Genomic DNA, 23791 nt, shown 5'->3' with positions numbered 1-23791 from the left:
CAGACGGCAGCGCAGTCGTTGTCGATATAATATTGGGGGGGCCCTATAGAGCAGATATGATATCGTGTAATTGTTGTTGTTGTTGTTGTTGTTGTTGTTGTTGCTGGGTGTTGCAATTGTTATACAAATTGTTGCAAAAACGATTACATCGACAAATAATCGACGGCCCGCTGGCTGGCCCCCCCGCAGGGCAAATGCTCATCGCAGACGGCCCCCCTGCCCCCTGCCCCCTGCCCCATGCCCCGTCCCTCTGTGGAGATGCGAGTATATTAATTTGCATTTTTCCCCATATTTGTCGCAACATTTGATTACGACCAAACATCATGTTGTTGATTATGTAAAATGTCTGTCAATTTCAATTTCTTCTTCTTCTGTTTTGTTGTTGTTTTTAGTTCCAAAAATATACCAAAAAGATTACGGCTATAGGGGTTTGTTTGACAGATAAGCCCGTGCTGGCCCTCCTCACCCCAAACCCCCCCTCGTGCTGTCGTTAGTGGATTGTGAATGGATAAGGTGCCAAACATAACGGCAAAGATGGAATGGGGGGTTGGGGGGTTGTGGTTTGGGGGGAATGTTGTTGTTATGCGTGGGGGCGTTCCAACCGCTTGTTGGGGATACGTTGTAGTTCTATCTATAAGGTTGGAGAATGAATTTGGATCTCACAAATTTGCCATATAATATGGGATATCTGAAAGATTGGAGAAGTTTCATAGGTTTTTTTGGTGAATAATTAGCAGAATTTATGCAGATATTTCGATGGCTTTCGAATAGTTCTTATCTGCTGTGATATATCCGTATCTCAGAGATGTTGATTGCCATTTAATTGAATTCTAATCTGAATTCCAATCTAATCCCTAGCCTTAGGAGGCTGTTACACAATAATACTCGTAATATTACACCACAATCTCCATTCCAATCGAGAGTCGTATCTATGTATCTATCCATCTATCCGCCGTGTACATATATATATATGTATAATATGCATACTAATTATATTTATGTGCTTATTATATCATGGCCTAAGGCGGCGAGGCGGCCACGTTCTCCACTTCCCGTTCGATATGTCAGTGTGGTGTGTGTGTGTGTGCCTGTGTATCCATCAGATACTTCTACTACTTGCACTCGTGTAAAAACAAACACACAAAAAACAACAAAATTCAATTAAAATGCAAAACCAAACGCTGATGGCTGGCTGTCGTTTTGTGGTTTGTTTTTGTTGTTGCTACCAATTTGCACTTATTAGAGAATTTTACGCTCTACGTAACCCCTGCCACTGCCACTGCCACACCGTGCCCCCCCCGCCACCCCCCTCTCTGCCCCGTGATCCGAAAAGGCGGGCATCTTCCACGCGGGGCCCGCGAGTTTCCGTAACGCTGCAGACAATTTAAGCCCAACTGTTGATAAATTGCATTTGGCTTCAGATACAATTATATATCTATGTGTATCTACGTCTATGTATCTGTATCTATATCTTTGCAAGTGCCACTGGCACTGGCGTGTGTGCATTCAAAATCAGATTTCGTCACGTACATTAAAAATCGTTTGGCTTGCAAAAATCCCCCACAAAAAATAACCGAAAGATATGAATATTAAAGAGAGAACAGATCTGAATTTTCTTGGCGTCAGGCGTTAGGAGGGGGGTGGGGGCAATGGCAATTGCATAATGAAAACGGAAAACAGAAAATCAGAAATCAAAAGAAATGTTAGAATTTTCAGTTTGATTTCCGCAAAGGCAACAGCAACGGCATTACAAAAGCATTTCAATCTCAAGGTGTTTCTGATACGTGAATCATTTTCTATTTATTTTTCAAATTGTGAATGTAACAAATTAATGAATAAAGAATGTGAGTCCCTCGCCCCCCACACCCCACACCCCACACCCCACACCCCATTATCCCCCCTAGCCACTGCTTATTTCAGTCGCAATTCAATTGTGCCTTAAAGTCGTTAAACAATTTGCTAAAAATAAACACATTGCGTATACGCCGCATGGTCCAGGCTTTGATTGAGGGACAGACACACACGCACGCACACACACACACACACACACGAGAATTATGTAAAAGACAGAAAGAGGGAGAGAGGCCGGGGCCGGGGCGGGGGGGCTGCAAAAAACTGACCTAAATACCAAATGAATGCCCATAAAACTGCGTCAAGTGAAACGCGAAACGAGCGGCTATAAAACGGAACAGCAGCACACAAAAAGATGGCAAAAACTTTATGCGACACCCCAAAGAGCAGCAGAGCTCCAGAGCTCCAGCGCAGCAGAGCACCAGCCCCCCCACTGCCCCCCATCGACCATTTCTGCTGATGTCTGTGCCTGTGTCTATCATCCACATCCCATGGATAGCTGGAGGACACAGTTGGAAGACTCCGCTCGGCTCTCGTAAAATATGACCATTATGCAGATGAAGCTAATTGCGCAGAGTCTTGGGTTTACGACTATAGCTCTCCTTCCTCCTAAAAATCTCTTCCCGAGTCCTGCCTTGGGCCTTCCTGCTTCCCCAATTTTCCCCTTGAATTGAAATAATTTGATGAAATTTCTATAAATTTAGTCAGACAAACGAATGAATTAATTGCTCTAGAGACATGCTCTTTATTCCCCCCGTTAATTTCGAATATATTTCAGAGATTTCATTCAGCCTTAGATTTCCTTGATGGCAAATGATTGCTGCCTTTGCCAAATTCCCTGCTAAATGCCTGGCTCTTGGCCGCTTGGCCGCTTAGCCGCTTAGCCGCTCGAAAGTCTTGTTGACGGAAATGTGAAATGCATGAAAATAATATAAAATTCATTATTCACTTTCAGGAAGTGAATGCTGCACACCCCCTACCTCCCCCTCCCCTTCGCATTTTCAGTCGCTTTGTTTTTACTGCTTTTGCGATTTGACGCTAAATTTGCGCGAGAGAATTTCTCGGAAAAGAACAGCTAAATGCATTTTTATATACAATATTTTATGATGAAACTTTATGAGGCCAAATGACAGACAATTGTTCTGTAAATTATTTAAATATTCTTTTTAATATGCCCCCACAATATTCTTTTCGGCCGCCAAATGCCATACATTTAGTTTCTGCATCTCAATGAGGGCATGGCCCACACGACGTATACGTTATCTCTCGTGGATTTATGACAATTTTTTGATTGCATTTAAATTGGGCTGGCCAAAATTTTTGGCAAAGAATTTCTCGGCTTTTCCCCTGCCTCAGCGTCGAATAACCTGTGAATTGAATCAAATTTCTAAGAATTTTCAGCCTTTCTGGCTTTGGCCTTTCTCCCATTGCGTCATGTGGGCGTTGCTTCCGACCTTCCCGCTTCCATCTGGTAAATGTCAACCCCTCCATAAAACAGCAGCAGACCGACCGACAACCCGCAAAAACAAAACCACAAAAAAACAAAACAACAAAACAACAAAAAATTCGTAGAATTTTTGGTTGGCATCTTGTTACTGTTTCTGTTGCTGTTTTTGTCTCCTTTTTGTCTCTTCTAATATTTGGTCAGAGTCAACCGACTGTGAAGATTTTTCTGGCTGCTGTTGTGCCACAGCACGGGTTACATCTGGGAAATATCGTTATTCGTTGTCGCATAACCCTCCCCCCCTCAAGCCACCCCCGGAAAAACGCACAAAAAACACACAGAAACACAAAAAAGAATGTCAGAGTTCAGGCCGGTCGCCAAGGTCGCGCTGTAGATGCTGACAATTATTTTGGAGGGCAAACGTAACGTAACCCCAGATACCCACCAGATACCCCCCTAGATATTCTTCAGATATACTCCAGATGATGCGTTAAATGGTTGAATATCTGGCAGATTGAATCTGCCAGAAGTATCTCTGGGCAAGGCACTCGTGAGAGTGGAGGGTGACTGAACCCCAGAAGTAGTCTCGTCCCTCTCTTGGGGCCACGAAATTGCGACGCAAATTCTGTGCCGAACAACACGGCGTATGCGTCATGTTCAGCTGGCGATTGCTGGAGTGGAAACACAACAACCGGGGCCCCGCCAAGGGGATCGTATGTGTCGACGAGATAACACAGTTTCGCCGCTGCTGCCTCTGCTCTGAGGCCGAACTTAAACTTCACTTCACACCGCAAGGCCAACCGGCAGCAGAGGCAGCGACTGCGACAGATACTTCATATCCAAGGCATCATTATATAACCCCCAGAGGGGCAAGCCCCACTCGGAGTCAAAGTAGAGCTCAGCCACAGACCGCTTTTATCCGAAAAAAAACCCCAGATATACGCGAACAAATTGCAACCACAATTCGGATATTTCTTTGGTATTTTTAACGGTATTCTGCACCCAAAAAATTCAGTATATGTATATCGGTGTATCTTTTCTTTGTTGCTTTTCTGTAAATTTTATGAAGCGCATAAAACTAATTTCCCATTGAGCAAAATGTTGTTCGGTTTTCAACAAAATCAACAACAATTTCCAGCGCTTCAATGAGCAACAACAACAACAACAGCAGTCGCAGACGCCTCGTTGAATGTTGAATGTTGAACGTTGAATGTGCCTCAAGGTCGACCATCGCCACTGGAATGACCAAGAATGGAGAGAGACACCAGACAGACAGAAAGAGAGGGAGAGAGATGGGGGGAATGGGAGACTGGGAGGGAGTGGGGGTAGTTTGTGCCACAAGTCCGGAAGTACATAAGATGTAAAGAAGTTTTGCCTTTTTTGTGGCTGCCTCTCTTAAAACATATACATACATATACACCAACACATATATACTATATGTATGTATGTATACTCGTACAATTTGTATTTGATGGCCCATTATTTTATGCTTGTTTCGTGCTTCTTTCTGTTGGTGTACTCCATAGTTGTTGATTCTGTTGTTGGTGTTGTTGTTGTTGTTGTTGTTGGTGTACACATATTGTATTTGCTGTTAAGTCGAGAAGCAGCAGCATTGGATAAGGCAATGAAAAGGAAGGAACAACTTCAAAGCATATTTAGCTCAGGGCCCACGAAAGTGGGCTGGAAGGGGCTGTTGTTTCAATGGAAATTGGAATGGAGAGTGGGAGAGGCAGTGGGAGAGGGCGAGTGTTTGCTGGGGGGCAGAAGATTAGACATTCCTCGACAGACGCACTCTGATGGGCAGGATAGAAGTGTGTAGGGTGGGGTATAGGAGGCTCCTTTGATCTCATCGATATAAGCCACAATTTAGTCTACACTTCGTGGATAAATATTGATAAATAATAAATCAATGGCATATCGATCAAACTGAGTATTTATCGTATTTTGAAGCAGGATCATTTAGAAATATGTTTGTTCTGTGAGATAGAGTATCTAACGGCTCTGCGCTCATTACCGTTTGTCCATTTCTCTCCATCTACTTCCAGTCGGTGGATGTGTCTTTGATGTGGACACGCACCAACATACACACACACACAGACCGTCTAAGGCTGCCTTCCCATGAGATAAGGCAGTGGAACACACCATTCGACCTACCCCCATCCGACCCCATTCCTTCGACTTCTCCACCATCCCCACCCCTCCCCTCTATACCCTGCCCGTGGCCATATGTTGACTCTCTGAAATGTCGCCTGGCCATTGCGTTCGGCCACATATGCTGTTCCCCCGTTGACATTTGATAAATGTGCTCTGTGTGCCGCACACTTGCTGCCACATATCCCCCCCCCCCCCTCCGCCTCCTCCCCCTTTTGCCTAGCACGCAGTTAATTGATTTCCCCAGGGAGGGGATGGGCAGGGTAGGGGAGCAAACCGCCGACCACCTGCAAAAGCAAAGCTAAACCAAAACTGAAACCAAAAACCGAAAACCAAAAAAAAACTATCGCAAGACATCATCGACATCTGACATCCGACATCGGACATCGAGTGTTGGGTGACACAATCACAATGCGCCAATAATCCACTTAAAAATCATTACATGATGGAGGGGCGAGACACAACGGATGGATGGGGCATAGTGGGTGCTGTCTGTGGATCTATTTTCGGACATATTCTCTCCCTGCCGATGGGGCATTGCGCTTATGCAATGGACGCTTATGGACGCCAATCAGCCCCTAAATTGACAATCGAAACCGGCTTCCTTTTTTCTTTACATACATATGTCTATGCAAAGCTACCAAAAAAAAAAAAGCACTCACATAAAATATGAGTCCAAGTTATGTCTCTAAAAGAAGCGGACTCCAAAGCCATTGCGTGAGCCGACAGCCGATGCTTGTGCAATGTCCCTCGAAAGAGCGGGAGAGCGCACAGGAGTGCAAGAGAGTGGCCACAAGCAACAGTGTGGTGTGACACGAAAGAGAGCGCGTGCAAGAGAGCGTGGGAGCGGGAAAAAGACAAAGCGCAAGCTTGGCTTGTGTCAAAAACTTTGACAGCCATCGCTCGCTCTCTTTTATCGTGGGTCTCTCTCTCTTTTGCGGCCGTCTTTCGCGAAGGCGAACATCGCAGCCGAAGCCGTAACCGAAGCCAAAACCAAAACCGAAAAGTATGTCAAAGTCAAATCATGCTGCCAGCGTCGCTGCCGACGCAGCCTCAGCATTACTAAACATTGTTGTTGCTGTGTATTATGTTTGTTTGGTAAGTGGAGTGACTGCCGCTCTGCCGCTCTGCCGCTCCTTGCTTCTCGCTCTCCCACTCGCGTTTTTTTCGGGTTATGTAAGGCCCCTTCCACTGTGCGGCCAACTGTTGTTTCGTTTCGTTACGTTGTGCCTGCCCCCAAAACTACCCGCTAACCCGCTGGCTCGCCTCGCTCCCACCTCCTTTGGCGGCCCTCTCATGAGCCCCAGCTTCTGCTGCCGCTGCTCCCGCTGCTGATGTTTGTCGTCGTCGCTCGGCGTCTTGGTCTGGTCTTTTGTATTTTTCACGCTTAGCTTGTGGCTGCCACCCCCCCTGGATTGCCCCCCGCCCCCCTCTGCAGCTGCTGCTCCTATTGTTGCTCATTTGTTTGTTGCCAATTTCAACGCTTTTCGGGCTTCGTTGTTTGTGGCTTTTGTTGTGAAAATTAAATCGTGATTTGTAAATGCTCTCAAATTTTCGTCTCGCTTTTAAATTTGTTGTTTGCTGGATTTTGCAATTTTTGTTGTAATATTTTTCGTCTGCTCGCCTCCTTTCGGCGATTAAATAATCAACGTTCAACATTCAACATTCAACATTCAACATTGTGTGGCAACAATCAGCAGCCAACGACAATGGGAATGGGAATGGGAATGGGTATGGGGTATGGGAATGGGGAAACCGAATGTGGAGTTTCAAATATGTGGGGCATTCTATCGGGGAAATCTCTGGTGTTGCTGTTGCACAAACATTCCGCACTCTGAGCAACTCCCTCCTCGATTGCAGAACATTCTTCTGCTGGCCCCAGGCTTGCCAGTTACGATACCAGTACCGTATCAATGTCAGTCGTCAGAAAAGAAAAAACAAAAAATAATACAAAAATGTGTTGTGCAATTTCCAAGAAATTCTCACTGCCTGCTGCAGCAGTTGCTTAACCGTTAAACAGATTCGATCTGCGATTGTATAACAACACACTTCATTTGCTCCATAACCCCCCCTCAGACACCTGGCCAGAACGTATAGCCCCTCCGCCCCTAAAAAAAAAAACAGAAGGCACAAAGCTCTTTGATAAAGCCACAAGTTTTTTGCCGCACTTTCAATGTTTCGGGGAAAACTTTTGGTGGAAAACACCAGGCAATTATGTCACCCATCCGATCCCATCATCCAATGGCCGATGAATGAACTTTTCCTCGTTTGAACTTTAGTTTTACTCGTAATTCAATTGTGTTTCCATCGCATATTCCATCGCCATTCCATCAATTAGCCACACGACACTCCCCCGTAAGTGAAATGTTGTTGCTGGTTGCAGAGGGGGGGAGGGGAGGGTGGGGTAGTAATTGTTGCATAAGTTTTATGCCTTTTGAAGAGATCTTAACTCGTTTGATAGGGTCTCTGCGGTCTGTGCTCGAGGCACGCCCCGTGAAAGGTTTAATTTTCGATCTTTTGGTTTTGGAGTTTGGAAAATGTCAGCTGATGTAAGTGTGCCCCTACCCCAACCCCACCCCCCGATAGATTGATGAGTGCAAAGTGCACTGAAAGAAACCCGAGTGTTCTTTCTATGGGGATATTGAGTGCAAGCAGAGAATGATCGTTGATTAGGGATTACCAGAGAGACGAGGAGGGTCCCAGACAGCTACCGGATTGCCTTTCCACTATGCTTTTGTTGGGGGTTTCGATAAAAGATACTCAAAATACATTCTAGTTTGGGTTTTAATCCTTATCATAACAATTTCAATCCTGTTTTTCTCTGTGTAATTAAAAGGGTAGTGACTGTGATTGACGGGGCTGCTGCAAGTGATTGTGGAGGGTCTGGTGATTGATCTTTCCATGGTTTCCCCATGCACTTCGGAGGAGGGGGGGATGCAACGCAGGTGGGGAAAACCTCCGATAGATGTCTGGGCCCTGGACTCGTGTCTCTATTACTCAATCGTCGAACAAATGATTGTTGTAATTGTTGTTGTAGCACTTTTGCAGTTTAACTGATTGCCGATTGTTGCACCCCCACCTCCCCGCCACTCCCCCCCCTCAGAGGAGCGCTCTCCCTCTCTCTCACTCTGTGGCTGGCGATAAAGCGAAACACGAGCGACAGCAGCAACAATTTTTGCCTACGTTCTATGACATAACTGTAATTCAAACGAGTCAGAGAGCAATCGAAAGAGAAGGAGATAGAGGCAGAGACAGAGACAGAGAGAGAGCGAGTGAGTGAGAGATTGTATAAGTGAGCGGGCGACTTAGTTTTTCTTTTTTTTTTTGAGATTGTTGCTGCTGCCGTCTCATGTTGCTGCTGTTGCCGCCGTTGCTGCTGTTGCCGGCGTTGCCGCCGTTGCTGTTGCATTCAATTGAGTAATCTCCACGATTTGTTGCTGTTGAAAGTGCACTTTTTGCGAATCGTAATTCACAGTTTTACAATAGAATATTACTTAATAGACAAATCGGACAATCGCCCAGACAGATGGAGAGACGGAGAGAGACAGACGAATGGAGCAACAGAATGGAGCGGCCTCTTTTTTTTTGCGGTCTCTTTTTTTTATGACTCACGACTGCAAATGTTGCTGTTGCTGCTGCTGCATGTTGCAACTGCCGCTTGGCCTCATTATGCAATTACAACAACAACAACAACAACAGCAACGAACTTTTCGCCAAGAGATGGATAAAAATTTGTATCAACTTTTGCATATGGCGAGGGCTATGGGGGAGTGGGGAATGGGGGAGGAATATCTCAATTAGGAAAAATATCTCAATGTTTGCTTTTCTTGGAAATTCAAGCCACCACGAATGTGTGTTGCACGTGTGCTATGTGTGTGTGTGTGTGTGTGAGCTGATTATTACATCACTTTGTGCTTGGGACCCGGGGGGGACCGGGGCCGGGGTCACATGGAGACAACGAGCGCGACGGGGGATCTATGAAATTCAGTAGATAATTCAATGAATATTCGCAGGGAGGATATTGATGGCTATTCATACCGATAGATACCGATAAATGGGTATAAATACAGAGTCGATTAGGTTGAAGGGCCCTGCCCTTGAATGGACGAATCTTTTTGCGTAAAAAACTTGAAAGCCATTGAATGAATGCCTGCAAATGATTCATGCGATTCGAGTGTTTGTTATGTGTTCCCCAATAGGCAACTATCGTATGCGATTCCCAATTGACAAGTTTATTGAATAAGAATTACGGGAGTACGGGTATTACGGGTATAAGCAAGTCTAGACGGGGCCTATTGGGGTCTATTGCGGGCCAAAGAGGGGAATCAATCATCGCTCATGGGTTCAGATATCGCAGAGAAGTGCGGAGGCCTCAGGCATATGGCTATTGTATCTATTGTCAAGGAAAGATAGTTCCAGAGGCGGATTCAACAGACAATTTCCATCCACAAAGGCCGCAGAGAAGCCTCAATGCCAGTTAACCCGCAGGACACGCCCCATAATAGTCCTGCGCCCCAAAGCACTCGTTGTTTGCAGAAAACCCAACCGAATTCCAGCAGTAAATACCCGAAAAGCGAGAACTCCACTCCCCTGGGGAAAATGGGAAAAGTTTGCATTTACTTAAGCATTTTCCAAAAGGAGAAAAGGGAATGGCGAAAGGCGTAGAGCATTTTCGAAGCAAATGAAAATCGCCCCCGAAGCAAATGAATATTTGAGGCAGTCGGAAAAACAGCAGAAGAAACGCGAAAGAACTCAAACAATTTCCCTTTCGGGTTCGAATTTTTCCCCATTTGAAAGTCTTGTAAAATGTTGAAACTTTTCTTTTCTTTGGTTTGGTTTTCTTTTTTTTTTTCATTTCAATTTCATTTGATTTGAATTCGTTGTTGTTGCTTTTGTTCGTTAACTAAAGAAAAAAATGTGCGATGGCATTTTAGAAATGTGCGCCAGACGCGGGCTATTTCATCGGCGTGGCGTGGGGGTGGGGGGTGGAGTCGGAGGTGCATAGCGGAGAGCATGCCAAAAAAAAAAAAAGGAAAAAGTATCTATCAGATACCCGCGAACACGAGGAATGCCGGCTATGCAACGCATGGCCTCTAACCCGCACAAGGGAGTGGGTGCTGCAGAGGGGGGGTGCGGTGGGTGGTGGGATGGAATCTCGGGAGAAAGCACGCAATAAATCAAGCGGCAAATCAAAAATAAATTGCAAAAAAGAACAGGCAACAAAAAATTAACACAATATTCTGTATAATCTACATACAATTCAATGCCACAAATGTATCTCAATCTGCGTCTGTGTCTGTGTCTGCGTATCCGTATCTGCGTGCTCTGTGTCTGTGTGCACTTTTGACAGACATTGCCAACTGACTTTTTGAAGGCCAAACTGAATTTTGTGGTCGTTAAACTCTCCACCCAGGCCCCACCCAGCCACCCCCTGGTGGTCGCCCCTGGAGAGCCCCGCTCTCGGGCTGGCTCTTTGTTCACTTTCACGGAACGGAAAGAACGGAACAACGACCTCAAAATGCGCAATAAATTCGTGCTCTTTGCCTGCACTTTGGCCAAAAAAAAAAAAAAAAAACAACGCAGAAAGAAAACAAGCCAACAAAAAGAGCTTAAATGAAATGTTAAATGAGTGTGCAGGGTGCCAGAGAGGGGGCGGGGAGGAGGGGTGCAGGGTGCCAGCAGAGAGGGGGGGTTGCAGGGTGCGGTTTCTGGTTGTGGTTTTGGCTAATTAAAAACTGTTAGCAGCAACAAGAAACAGAGATAGAACGAGAGAGAGAGAGGCAAAATGACTGGAAGCAAATGTTAATGAGTGCACTCACTCTGAATGATTGCCAGAGAGAGAGAGAGAGAGAGAGGGGGGTAGGATCCGATCCGGGAGATACCCTACACTGAGCCCAAGAGTGTTCTTTCGAAGGATGGTTCATACCAGGTCTGTGGCCAGAGATGGTCAAGAGCAAAGGGTATCCCCATGGTCTGGAGGGGGCGAACAGGTGCCAAGAGGCATGTCCAGAGCGTCTGGTGTCTAGTGACGACAATGGAAGGCAAGCATCAAAAAAAAAAAAAGGGGGAGATACTTAGGACAAAGGAATGGCCGAAAGCGAAAGCCAACAAGATCAGGGCCATCTTCCATATATGGAACCTATACTAAACAATATATATATATACAGAAATATATTGTTTATCAGGTGTGGGGTGGTGGTGGGTGGTTGGTGGTATTGGCTGTGAGGCGATAAGCGCGTCACGTCTTAATCACATGAATGGATATTATTGCACGTCAGGGACCCTGCCCCTGCCCCTGCCCCCGCCACCAATTCCCATGTCGTATCGGAGGTATATTGAAAACAAAAGAAACAAAACAGCAGCAAAGTCTGCCGGGGAACTACTTGATTCAGCGACTCCGATTGCCATTTCCCATAGAAAGTGCAATTCATAATCAGGAATGTACGAAGTAAGTGCTTCCATTAGCCGGGAAGGAAGGTTCCCTGGCCACCCCTTGGATGCCACCTTTGGTGGCACGATAATTACCAAGAAAATACAATTTAATTACGAGCATAAATTGAAATGGCTTTCGCCAGAGCTCATTAGCCTGAAAATCAAATCTAGTTCTATGAAAATGTGATTTCCAGGGCAAAGGAAGGCCAAAAGGCCATCAGGGGGGGGAGTGCGGATAATGCCACGTGTCAGGCATCCAGCAGGGGGAGGGGCAGGGGGAGGGGGGGGCATAAATATAACAAAATTAATTGCATGCCGCGTGCTAAATTCTTTCATTCCTTCGGCAACGCCAAGCCGAAAAAACGCAAACGCAAAAACGTGAAACATTAAATGCAGTCAACTGGTCAGCCGAAACAACAACAACACACGAACAGAGGAACGGAGGAACACACGAGCACACGCCATATAATTATACGATCGGACGGACATATAATGTATACTATATCCGCCTGTATATACATCCATATATAGTATATATATATATACTCGTGTGTAGGATATTATCGCATAAATTAGGGAGTCATCAAAGGAGCACAGAAGCCACAAAAAACAGGCATTGCATGACATGCGGGCATTTCCAATGCAATATTCCTAATGAAAATTGTTGCTGCTCCCCCTCGCCCCCTCTCCCTCTCCCTCTCGCGCTCCCTCTTTGTTAAGCAAATATGTATTCAGGCCAAGTCCTTGTTGTGGCTCATTTAACAGCTTTTTCCACTTGGAGCGGCGGGAGCTCTCTTTGCTTTTTGCCACCTTCTCTGGCACTCTGCCACCCTGCCTCCCTGCTTCCCTGCCTGGCTGCCTCCCTGCTCTTCTGCTTTTTGCAGTTAATTATTTTTTTTGCGGCTGCTCACGAGGTCAACGACTACATTAACAGGTTTAAGCCATGAAAAGGAGCACAGCACGTACATGTGCATGTAAATAATTAAATGAGTACGAAGGAAGCCAGAGATGGAGGGATCTTTGCAGGGATTCAGGGAGATTTCTTTCTAGCCACTAAGAGCCTTCTGGGCTTTCGATGTAGCTCAATAAATACTCATACTATCTCCTCGGCAAATACTGATGCTGCTGCTGCTGTCTAGACCCAAGACTTCACTCGCATTTGTGGAGAAAAATCTTCTTGGAGGAAAAGCCATGGCGCGGGCGGGCGGCGGGCGGGTGGCGTTGGTGGCCTGTCAGACTGCTGTCAGAAGACATCGCTCATCCCAGCCCTCTGCTGTGCCCTCTGCTGACAGCTCCATTGTCAAGTGGCCACTTGGCTCCGTCTGCCACACGGCCACACGGCGTATGCGTAATGTGTGTTATGTGTGCCCTGCTGGGTGTTGCTCAAGCAAAAACACAGCTAAAATGTTTTATTTGTTGCCTTAATTGACTGAGATTTTTGCGCCCCCCCCCCCTCCCCCTCTCTCACCCCCTCTCCTTTGATTATTTGCATTTGCTTTTCGAGGGGGTTTTTCTTTGCTTTTTTTTTTGTATAGCCATGACTGGGCAATTATTTTATCAATAATGTTTACTTAAAGTTTTGTTTCTTTTACTGGCTTCTTTTTTATCAGCCAAAGTCAAAGCCAAAGCCAAAAGCCAAAAGAGTCAATAACTGATTGTGGGACAGAGAGAAAGAGAGGGAGGGAGGGAGAGGGAGAAACGGAATTCTTATAAATAGAAGGCGAGAACAACCTCTGGAGCGGAGCGTTCGTTTCTTTCTATTTCCATCAGCGAAAAAATACAAATATATTTACATACACATATAATCCCCTCCTCCGCCCACCCCACCCACCCCGCCATTTAAGCGCTGGCTCTCTGAGTAATTATAATGTTTAGGGTAAACAAAGTCGTACGATAAATGGCTGGCTGGATGGTTGGATGGCTCGTTCAAATGTATGCGATGATGCGTCAGCCCCCCCACGCCCCCCCCCCCACGCCACCCCACGCCACCCCACGCCACGCCACAGCCATCCAGCGAGACACTCGCGAGTGGCATGTGGCAAAGTACACCTTGATAATGATAATTATGAAAGTAACACCGCATCGCCCACCCACTGCGTGTGTGTGTGTGTGTGTGTGTCACGCAACAGAGGTGAAAAATCCCATGCCCCACCCACACGCGCCGTGACCTCCTCCGAGCGACGAGCGACGAGCGACGACAATCAAGTTAATTCCCCCAAGAAATGCTGTCACTTTGATGCATTAGGTGCCCCGCTAGGTGAAAGCGACTGCCTGTGATTCACCAAAGAGAGACACACAGAGAGAGAGAGAGAGAGAGAGAGAAATGGAGAATAAATTGAATGGAAGTTCCCATCTAATTGTGTGTGCTGTGGGCAAACACGGAAAACCAATCGGGGAAAAATCATCAAAAAGAAACAAATATTGATTGGCAAACAGCAAACAGCAGAAATAAAACGATAGAACCTGTACTAGGATTAAGAGCAGACTTAAAAGTGGCCACCAAATCGGAGGCGGTGGGGGCTAAATATTTATAGAGCAAACAAATGAATCATCGGCGAGGAATCGGAATCGGAATCGGAAGCAGAAGTGCCATGAATATGATAATAATTTCATCAGTATTTCGAAAACTAATGAATATTTTTGTATTCCACTTTTATTTAAGGATCCCACAGAGAAGAGCTCTTTTATGGAGGGATTTCTGGGGTGAGTATTTGTAATCTTTTGCCAAATATCCATTGAATAATCCACGTATTTTGGTACTGATCTGGTAGTGATCTTTGATCTGGTTAATTTTAGCTCTGCCACTCTTTGCACTCCACCCAATTCTGTCCATCATTTCCATTGTTTTTCTTGCGCCCCAATCCCTCCCCAAGTCAAGTGTTTTTCTTTCCGTCTGGCGGCTGGCGGCTGGCGGCTGGCGTCTGTCTTGTGTCTTTTGTTGGATTTTCCATATGGATTGCTTTTCCTTGTGGCAGGCAGGCGGGCGGGCGGGCTAGCACTGCCACAAAGTGTTTTGTTTGATGGATTTCTAAGTGCGTAAATCGTTTGTGATTTCGTTTCTTAAAAAACCGAAAAAAAGCGAAACTATTTTCGTGGTCTCTGGGAAATGATTAATTAGCTGTGTTTTTGTTGTATTTTTTCGTGAAGGGGGAAAATCCTCTTGAGCTGAAAAGTGTCTGACTCAGCGCCTCGATAATTCATTGAAAATGGGAGAATACTACTCGTAGAATACCAAGACCAGATGTTCGGGTCCGGCCCGGTCCGGTCCGGTGGCTGCGCGTGCCACATTTCACGTATCCATCAGATACAATTTAACGCTCTCTTGCGGCCAAGGACTCTGTGTGGACTGCGGCGTTCTGCTCGATAAATATTTGACAATTGATTGGGTCCTTGGGTCGTACAGCAATCAGTGGCAACAACAAGTTGACAAGTCGAGGCTCAAAGGGAAACTATGCCACAAATACGTACAGCCCCATAGCCCAGCGGGGGGAGGCAGCAGGCAGCAGGCAGGCGGCATGCGGCAGAGGGCCACCTCCTTGTGTGTGCGGCACGTGGATGGAATGTACTTGTTGCTCGGCTGCTTGCCCCAGGCATGCTCCGCCCTTTGGCCCTGTTCTTTAATGATTCTCCCCACCCAATGCCCGCGAAATCAAAAGGAAGAGCACTCACCTTTGTCGAGACTCGCGTTGCAGAACTTGAGCGCTTCGTCGAGCAGGTTGAGGTGCATGCAACTGCTGGCCTTCTCGCTGATCTCCTTGGCCTGCAGATCGGCGCCCCACCACTTCTCCACCAGGCGCCGCACCAGGACGTCGGGCATGAACTTCATCGCGGAGGAGGCACCCGCATAGCCGCTGATGATGCCGGCGGCGGCCGCCGCCGATGTGGACGCCATGGTGGTCGTGGCCGTCGCTGTGGTGGAGGCCACTGTGGTGGTGGTCACTGTGATGGGGGCGGCGGCCATCTGGCTGGCCATCCGCAGGCCATAGCCCATGGGGACGGGGACGAGGCTGAGGCTCTGGCTCTGGGCCTGAATGTGGCTCTGGTTCGTGGAGGCGGCGCCGAATCCCGCGTAGTAGCTGGAGACGGCGCTGCTCGCCGTCGTGGTGGTGGTGAGGGCGCAGGCGGAGGGCAGGCCTCCGCCGCGCGGAGAGGCGTCCTGGGCGCGGGGGAACTTCACCTGGCAGATGTTGCACTGGGTGATCGTCTCGCAGCACTGCCGGCAGAAGGTGTGGCCGCAGTTGGTGGTCACCGGACAGCGGAGGATGTCCCTGCAGAGCGGACAGAGCAGCGGGTCAAAGTCCTCCGACAGGGCGGGGCTGGGAACCATGGCGCCGGCCAGTCCCTCGGCTGCTCCTGCTCCTCCACTTCCCGCTGATGTTCCTTCGCTGGTGCTCTGCTGGTAGGGCAGCCAGGGGGGCATCAGGGAGGCGGCTTGGGTCCTGGCACTGGGGCTGCTCGGGGGCGAGGCTATGCCGCCCATCTGGCGGATGTGGTTGGTCAGGGCGCTGGCCAGGATCCCCAGCTTGTCGAGCGGCACGTGGCCGTCCAGCTGCCGGCTGGCGATCAGTTCGTAGACATCGAAGGCCTTCGAGAGGCTGCCCACCGTGGCGAAGGACTCGCCGAGGAGGTACGACAGATTCAGGGAGTTCTTGCTGTCGCCGTGCGGCAGGTAGCACTGCAGATGGCTGTCGCCGTGGCACGACAGGCTGTCCTGCTGCATGTGCTGCTGCTGCTGCTGCTGCTGCTGGTTCTCCTTCCGCAGGACCTTGAGCACCCGCTTCTTGGAGGCCAGCGTGGGCTTCAGGCAGTAGCCCTGCGACAGAGGCATCTTTCCCGTAGAGGTGGCTGCGGCTGCGGCTGCGGCTGCGACTGCGACTGCGAGTGCGGCTGCTGCTCTTTGCTGTTGCACCTGCTGGCAGTCACGTATGCCCAACGGCCCTGCCGGGTGGCCGGTGGGGGGTGGGGGATTGCTGCAACAGTTCTCGTTGCTCACGAAATGCCTGCTCAGTTTTCGCGTTTTCTTGCCCTTGCACGGAAAGACAGTGGACATAATCTATCCAATCTGTGTCTGTATCTATCCTATCTGCGGCGATATCTCTCACTTCACATCACTTCACTTTGATTAAACATGTATCACCGGTATTCCCGCTATTTTCGATATATTTCCGCTATATTTCCGCTTAATTTCATATATTTATTATATGATTACTTGATTATTCGATTATTTCGTCGGAATAATAATCTTTTGCGCGTGCGGTGCTCTGGGCTGTTTTTGTGGAACTGAAACACGAAGAACTGAAGAAGAAGTTTTGACAGCGACAGCAGGCATCTGAAAAACACACACACAGAGAGAGAGAGAGAGAGAGAGAGAGAGCGTGAGAACAAAGAGAGGATATGAGAAAGAGAGTCTATCAAAGAGAGAAGAACAAGAATGCAGATAGATAGGCAACGGCGGGGATTTACGTAACGCTCAAAAAAAAAAAAAAAAAAACCAACAACAACAACAACAAAACAGAAACTAAAAATGAAATGAAATAAAATGCCTGATTCTCGGAGGCAGCTTTTGATTCTGTTTTATAATTCACACACACACACACACACACACACACACACGCAGAGAGAGAGAGGGATTCTCTCTTGAATCCTCTCTGTGGCGCTCTTTTGATTCCCCATTACTGTCGTCAGAGAAGAAGAAGAAGAAGAACAAGCATTGTATCTATTACTTAATCAACAGCCGACAACCGAGACTGGAGACTGGAGAATGGTTCCCGTTCCCGTTACCGTTACCGTTCCCTTTCCCCCCCTCCCTTTTTGTCACCTCACCGCTCTTAAGTGTTGATTAATTCTTATATAAATTCGTTTGGGAAAATACTCGTAATTGCAGTTTAGTCTAGGGTTCATTGAACTTTGATTTCCAATCTAAAAGCTAAAGCTGGAGGAGGAGGAGGAGGAGGAGGAGGAGAAGGAGGAGGCTCTGGTGTTCAATTAAAGTAATTATTGTTGCCTGGCCCCCCTCCCAGGGCGACTCGGCAGAACTCTGACAGTTGTCGCACATGCTATTACATAATATTATGAAAATTAACACTGAATCCACACACTCATTCTCTTGCGACTCGTGGGAGCAGGGCTGGGCAGGGCAGGGCAGGGCAAGAGCGGGCAGACTGACGCGGACGCTGTTCCAAGTAACGAAATCAAAATCATCGACACACACACACACACACGCACACACCAGAGCACCAGAGCACCAGAACACGCTGAAGCGGTTTAGCGTTCTCTCGCTCTCGCTCTAGCGCTCGCGCTCGTTCTCTCTTGCCTAGCGCTCTCTTTGCCTTGCCGTTTAGCCGTTCTGCTCTCTTCGAGAACACACTGTTATTCTGCCCTGCCGCTGTGCTTGTCGCTCTCTTTTTTCTTGTTCTTTGCTTTGCTTTGTTGTGTGGCTTGTGTTTCGCTTTGATGATTTGTGCGCACGTTTTGCTGTTCACGTCGTTCGTTCGGTCGCTCGCTCGCTCGCTCGTTCGTTCGTTCGCAGTGTTCTCCTTCTCCTTGTTGTTGCTGTATCTTGAAGATAAACAATGCCGGCATAACACACACATACTTGCGCAGCCACTGCTATGTAGAGAGCATTTCTCTGTCTCTGCCTGTTTCTGTGTTTCTGTGTCTCTTTTTTTCTTCTTCTTTTTCTATGACTTTTGCCTTCCTTCGCATTCATTCTGGTTTTGTTATGTAAACAATTTTTCGTTTTCGTTTCTTTCTTTGTCGCCTGCCGCCTGCCCCGGCATCGAAATCTTTATAGTTTGGTTTATATTTTGCCTTTTTTTTTTCTTTCTTTTTGCTATAATTTGTTTACATTTTCGTGAACGCCAAAGCGAGGAAAAAAAACCATGCAAAAGACAATCAAAGTGTGCCAAAAAACTAACAAATAAAAAGCACACACACAGACACACACACACACACACACACAAGAAACAAAGTTGCGTGCAAATGAAATTTTTATTTTCATTTGATTGTGCTCTCTCTCTCTCTCTCTCTCTCTCTCGCTCTTTCCCTCTAGATCATTAGAGAGAGAGATATACATATGTGTATATATATTCGTATCAGACTTTTTGCATAAATCTGGTTGTTAAGTAATGCCGAAATATCTGAATAAGTTGGTAGTAAGCCAAGAAAATGAATTTATCAAGGGTGCTTTCGCCTGCTATAATTCTGAAGGCAGACATACAATACGCGATCTATTTGAGATCGCGACACGACACTGGCATCACATCAGGCAGAAGACTTTTTATATCAAATTTTAGACTAGGAATATGTGACATTTGCCATGTGCCATATGCCATGTGTCTGCCACTCGGTTGTTACATAAATCCCTGCGAAACATTGAAGCATACGCCACGAAGAGTGTCTCTATAACTTTGAAGGTGCCTCAAGTTTCCTCATGGCATACATATTTTATTAGTTGTGAATATTGTGAAATTGGGGCACAAGCTCAATGGAGCTTCAGGGGGAAAGAAGAGCTTCCCTTGCCTTCCCCAACTCGAAAATTTCCCTTTCAGCTGTCACAAGAATCGACCTTTAAATACTTGAGACATCCCTCACCCACTTGTAGATTATTTGCGAATAAAAACAGTGCTGGGCCGCAGCAAAACTACGATTCACCTAAGCTATATATATAAATACTCGTTTGATGTGGGGCTAACGGGGAAGCAGGTTGCAATATCAGTTGGCATTGTGACGCACTAGCAGTGTGTGTGTGTGTGTGTGTTTTGGTTCTGTGTGGAGGAGGGGGTGAATGTTGGTAAACAACTTGGCTTTCAGGCACGGACTGGGTGGCACTCGATTTTAATTGTTCCGGGCTCTGTTGTGTCTTGGTTTTTCCTTTGCGTAAGTGAAAATTATGTATACGCCTCATATAACAAACAACAAAGAGCACGTGTATCGGTGTATCTGTATCTGTATCTGTGTCTGTGTATCTAACTGGCATCGTAAATGCCGCCTTGTAAGTGTAAATGTAAATGTAAATGCAAGTGTAAATGTCCGTGTAACTTGCGTAATTCCTCGCTGATAAACGTTCCTAAATGAACAGCAAATACGAGTGCTGCGAGTGCTACTGTTCTCCGAGGGATCTACATACATCTATAGTGCATCTATGTGGCCCCCGGTTGCTATCGTATATTGGTTTACGAGTATTTTTTGTAACCGCATTCGCATTCGCATTCGCATTATGCAATGCCAATCATCATATTTGATGACTGCTTTCGCTATCGCAGCCTTTTTTTTTGATGGCATTCTAAGTAGCCGCTGGCCGCACTCGCAGTCGCACTCGCAGTCGCACTCGCAGTCGCACTCGCAGTCGCAGTTGTTGATCTGCCGCTCGCCATTCGATAAGTGATTGCATTCGATAACAACAGTGGCACTGGGACTGGGAATCAATTACATTGCATAATCATTACGATTATTGGCATAATATTTGCCGAACTAATGGCACCAGAACTGATTCGATAAGCGAAGCCCCCCTCGCATAGCCCCCAAGCCACCCAATACTTTAGCAGATTGAAGTTCTTCTGGTGCTCCCTTGTACAATATTGCATACGAGTATCCGTATCGCAACCGTATCTGTATCTGTGAAATGTAATTTCCAGATCCCACAAGTCGATTCATTCTTGGAGTCGTATAACAATTAAACGAATCAAATTGATTATGCTTCGATGTGTGCCATCGTTTCCACATAATTACGAAATCAATGTTACGAAATCAGCCAACTAAATTTTCATTGCCTTGACTGGCGGTTGTTGTTGTTGTTGTTGTTGTTGGTTTTTCCTCCGATTTCCTCCTCTTTGATATGTGTTTTATTGGTTTCTCATTTGTTCGCTTTGCGTTTTTTGTTGTTTTTGTTTGCGCCTGGTTTTATGACATTGTATTTATAACGATAAATGCTCATAAAAATAGCTTTTAAAAAAAAAAACAACAACAACAACAAAACACACCAACAGAATGGAATGGCGGTTTATTGAGTCAAAAGCCAATTAGCAACAGAAATTCTGGTTTTTCTGATTTCAGATTTCTTTCAATTTTGATTTAGCTTTGATTATACAAGAACACATACATACACCGTCCCGTCGTTCGTCATACGACGACTACGACACACGGCGGTGACTAATTAGGTTGTTGTTGTTGTTGTTGTTGTTGTTGTTGTTACATAATGAATTGTTGTATCTTTTGTTTGTTTATATAATTGAAAGGCAAAAGGGGTACGTACACGTGCAACCCCCTGCCCCCCTGCCCCCCAGCCCCTCTGGCACTCCCCTCCCTCCCTTATAGGTATGTGTCTCATTGGTTTCCTCGATAATCGGGTCTGACTCATGACAAACCTTTTTTACGGGCACCGGGCAACGGTGTGACGATGACGTATGCAAATAGTTTTTGTTTTGTTTGTTAACAGTTTTTCATTTGGGGCCAAGTGGGCGGCCTGCACAGAGGCAGAGGCAGAGCCGAATGAATAGTGCGGTTGTCAGTTCGTCATTGGCAGCAGTGGCAACAGCAGCAGCCACGTCGCATAATGCGTGCAACGTCGTGTCGTAACGAGCAAGAGGCAGAGAGGCAGTGAGGCAGTGAGGCAGAGGCGGAGATGGAGATGGAAGTGGAGGCAGCAGTAAACTGCAGCGTGGGCTTTTGCTTATGGCAGGGAAGGGTAGAGGGTGTGATTGCGATTGCTATTACGATGGTGAGTTGAACTGGTGATTGCGGATTGCGGATTGGTGACCCCGACAAATGTACGGATTGCGGTTTTAGGATAAAAGATTTGCCATGTAGCCGTGTAATTGGTTGAATCATGATGTATCCCTGCATTACTCTTCCCTAATTTGCCTTTCTAATGCCCTCACCCCCCGCCTTGGCGCCATCAGTCGCAGTGGCATTCAACTAATAAACAACTAATTTATCATTCGTTAGTAGCTTGTACGATATTCTGTTTTTCTTGGGAAATTCTATCATCGATTAAATATAACTGATTATCAAAGAGCAGAGCAGAGCAGGACACAACAGAAAACAGAGACACACAGAGACACACACACACACAGAGGCACACAGAGAACGTCAACAAATGGCGTAAAAAATCGCTTAGTAATGCCTTTAAAAATATGGCAACACGTAAGAGTCGCGCGAGGCGACTGCACCCGACCTCCGTCTCCCTCTCTCTCTCCCTCCCTCTCTGACTAGCTGCAGTTGTGTTTTCACAATCAGCAGATGGAAAAACGGTTTTGCCCCCACCAAAAGAAAAATAAGAGAGGGAGAGACTTGGATTTGCCAATGCAAGTTTTTATTTTTTTTTTTTGGAGCGCAAGCGAGCGTTCATTCACATTAAAATTACCCACACAACTGCATTCAGTTCAGGGCACACTCATTCACACACACACACGGGCACACACACACACGGGCACACACACACACACACACATGGGCACACGGAGTACAAACAGCATGTGGTGGCCTGATGTCGTAACGCACACAAAGAGCGAAACGGAAGAGCGGGGCGGCTCTCTTCGGACTCTTTACCTGTCGCTGCTGCTGCACGGAACCGCGCCTCCTTGTTGTTCCTTGAGGGGCGTGCTGCCACACTGCTGCTGCTGCTGCTGCTGATGGGCGGGCTTGAGATGGTTTCACGGGGGGTTTGGGGGCTTGGGTTCTTTGTCTGGATGGCTGGCTGTCTGGCTGTCTGGTCGTCTGCTGTTGCTTTTCCGTTAACCCCCTGCCGGAGAATCTTTCGTTCCGTTCCTGCTTTCACATACAAAAAACTCACTGAAATGTGTCGGCTTTTCCGCTTGAATTTATTTGGTGGATTCTCGAAATTTTGTTTGCCAAAATGAATTTATGGCCACACGCGTACGAAAAACAACAAAAAAAAAAAAGGCAAAATTTTTGGGAAATTCCTTGCCGTTTTCCCCCCTTTTATTGGTGGCTGCCGCTGCTGTTGCTGTTGTTGTTGTTGTTGTTTTGGGGCGTGCGCGTAACTTTTTTGTGTGTTTGGTTTTGTAAGAACTCGGAACGGCGCTTGTCCGACGCGACGGTTGGCTTTACGTAACCCCGCCGCACACACGGGTTTCGGTCCCTTCGTTGGGCAGGACGGAGGGAGGCAGGGGGAGGGTGAGGGAGTGGGGGGGCCTGAGCTGTGGAAGGTGTGCGGCACCTGGGAGGGCTCTGGGCCTCGCGGGTGATTCTCGTGCGGCACCGCCAATACGTATTTTGCGCAATTTTTTGTCAAAAGCCAAATTTCAAAATTCACGCACAAACACTAGCGCAGCGCGTCGGCAGCGCGTCGGCAGCGCCTGCCTGCCTCTGATTACGCGACAATGAAGCAGCGTCGTCGGGTCGGCGTTTGTTTTGTAATACGCTTACGTTACGCGACGATTCAGCAGGCAGCAGGCACCAAGCACCAGGCACCAGGCGGCAGAGACGGCGGCGGAGACGGCGACAGCGACTGCGACTGCGGCAGCAACGTGTTCGAGTGGCTCGATGATTTTTTCGCTTATTGGTTGCGCGCTCCACTTTGTTGGTGCGTTTAGTTTTTTTTTTGTTTTGCGTTTCTTTTTGTTTCTTTTCTTATATTTTTTGCTTTTTGCTACGCCGTTGCGGCGTCTAGCGGTAATCCCCTCTCTGCGTGTCTGAACGTGTTCGCTGTTCGACAGCGAATGAACGGAGCTCCAGAGCGGGCGGCCCCAAGCAGCCCCAAGCAGCCCCAAAGCGAGCGCCACATAGCGTAAGAGCGAGCGTAACAGAGTGCCTGAGTATTATGTCATTTGCGGGGCTCTCTTAAATCTGTTGCGTCATCAAGTGTGGCGTCTATTGCTCTTCTGGCGCGCTCTTTCGTTGGCGCCTTTGAAAGATTTGCCGGCAAAGCGTCAACTGTCAAAACAGGCGACG

At 47.1% G+C, this 23791-nt stretch overlaps 1 protein-coding gene across 1 annotated transcript in view; it reads right to left on the bottom strand.

Moving 5' to 3' along the window:
- LOC6599864 overlaps positions 1 to 23542 on the bottom strand; it is a 28728-nt gene extending 5186 nt beyond the window's left edge. The window contains exons 1-2 of the mRNA XM_026991575.1: positions 22427 to 23542; positions 15548 to 17207 (exon numbers count right to left, since the gene is read on the bottom strand). Coding sequence (XP_026847376.1) covers positions 15548 to 16928 — 1381 coding nt within the window. The 5' untranslated portion in view covers positions 16929 to 17207; positions 22427 to 23542. The remainder of the gene's footprint in view (positions 1 to 15547; positions 17208 to 22426) is intronic.
- Between the last annotated feature and the right edge of the window lie 249 nt (positions 23543 to 23791).

Source organism: Drosophila persimilis, unplaced genomic scaffold, assembly GCF_003286085.1.
Source record: "Drosophila persimilis strain 14011-0111.01,24,50 unplaced genomic scaffold, DperRS2 tig00000676-arrow-arrow-pilon, whole genome shotgun sequence".
NCBI lineage: Eukaryota > Metazoa > Arthropoda > Insecta > Diptera > Drosophilidae > Drosophila > Drosophila persimilis.
Note: the sequence above shows the minus strand (reverse complement) of the source record. Positions and strands in the feature narration are given on the sequence as shown.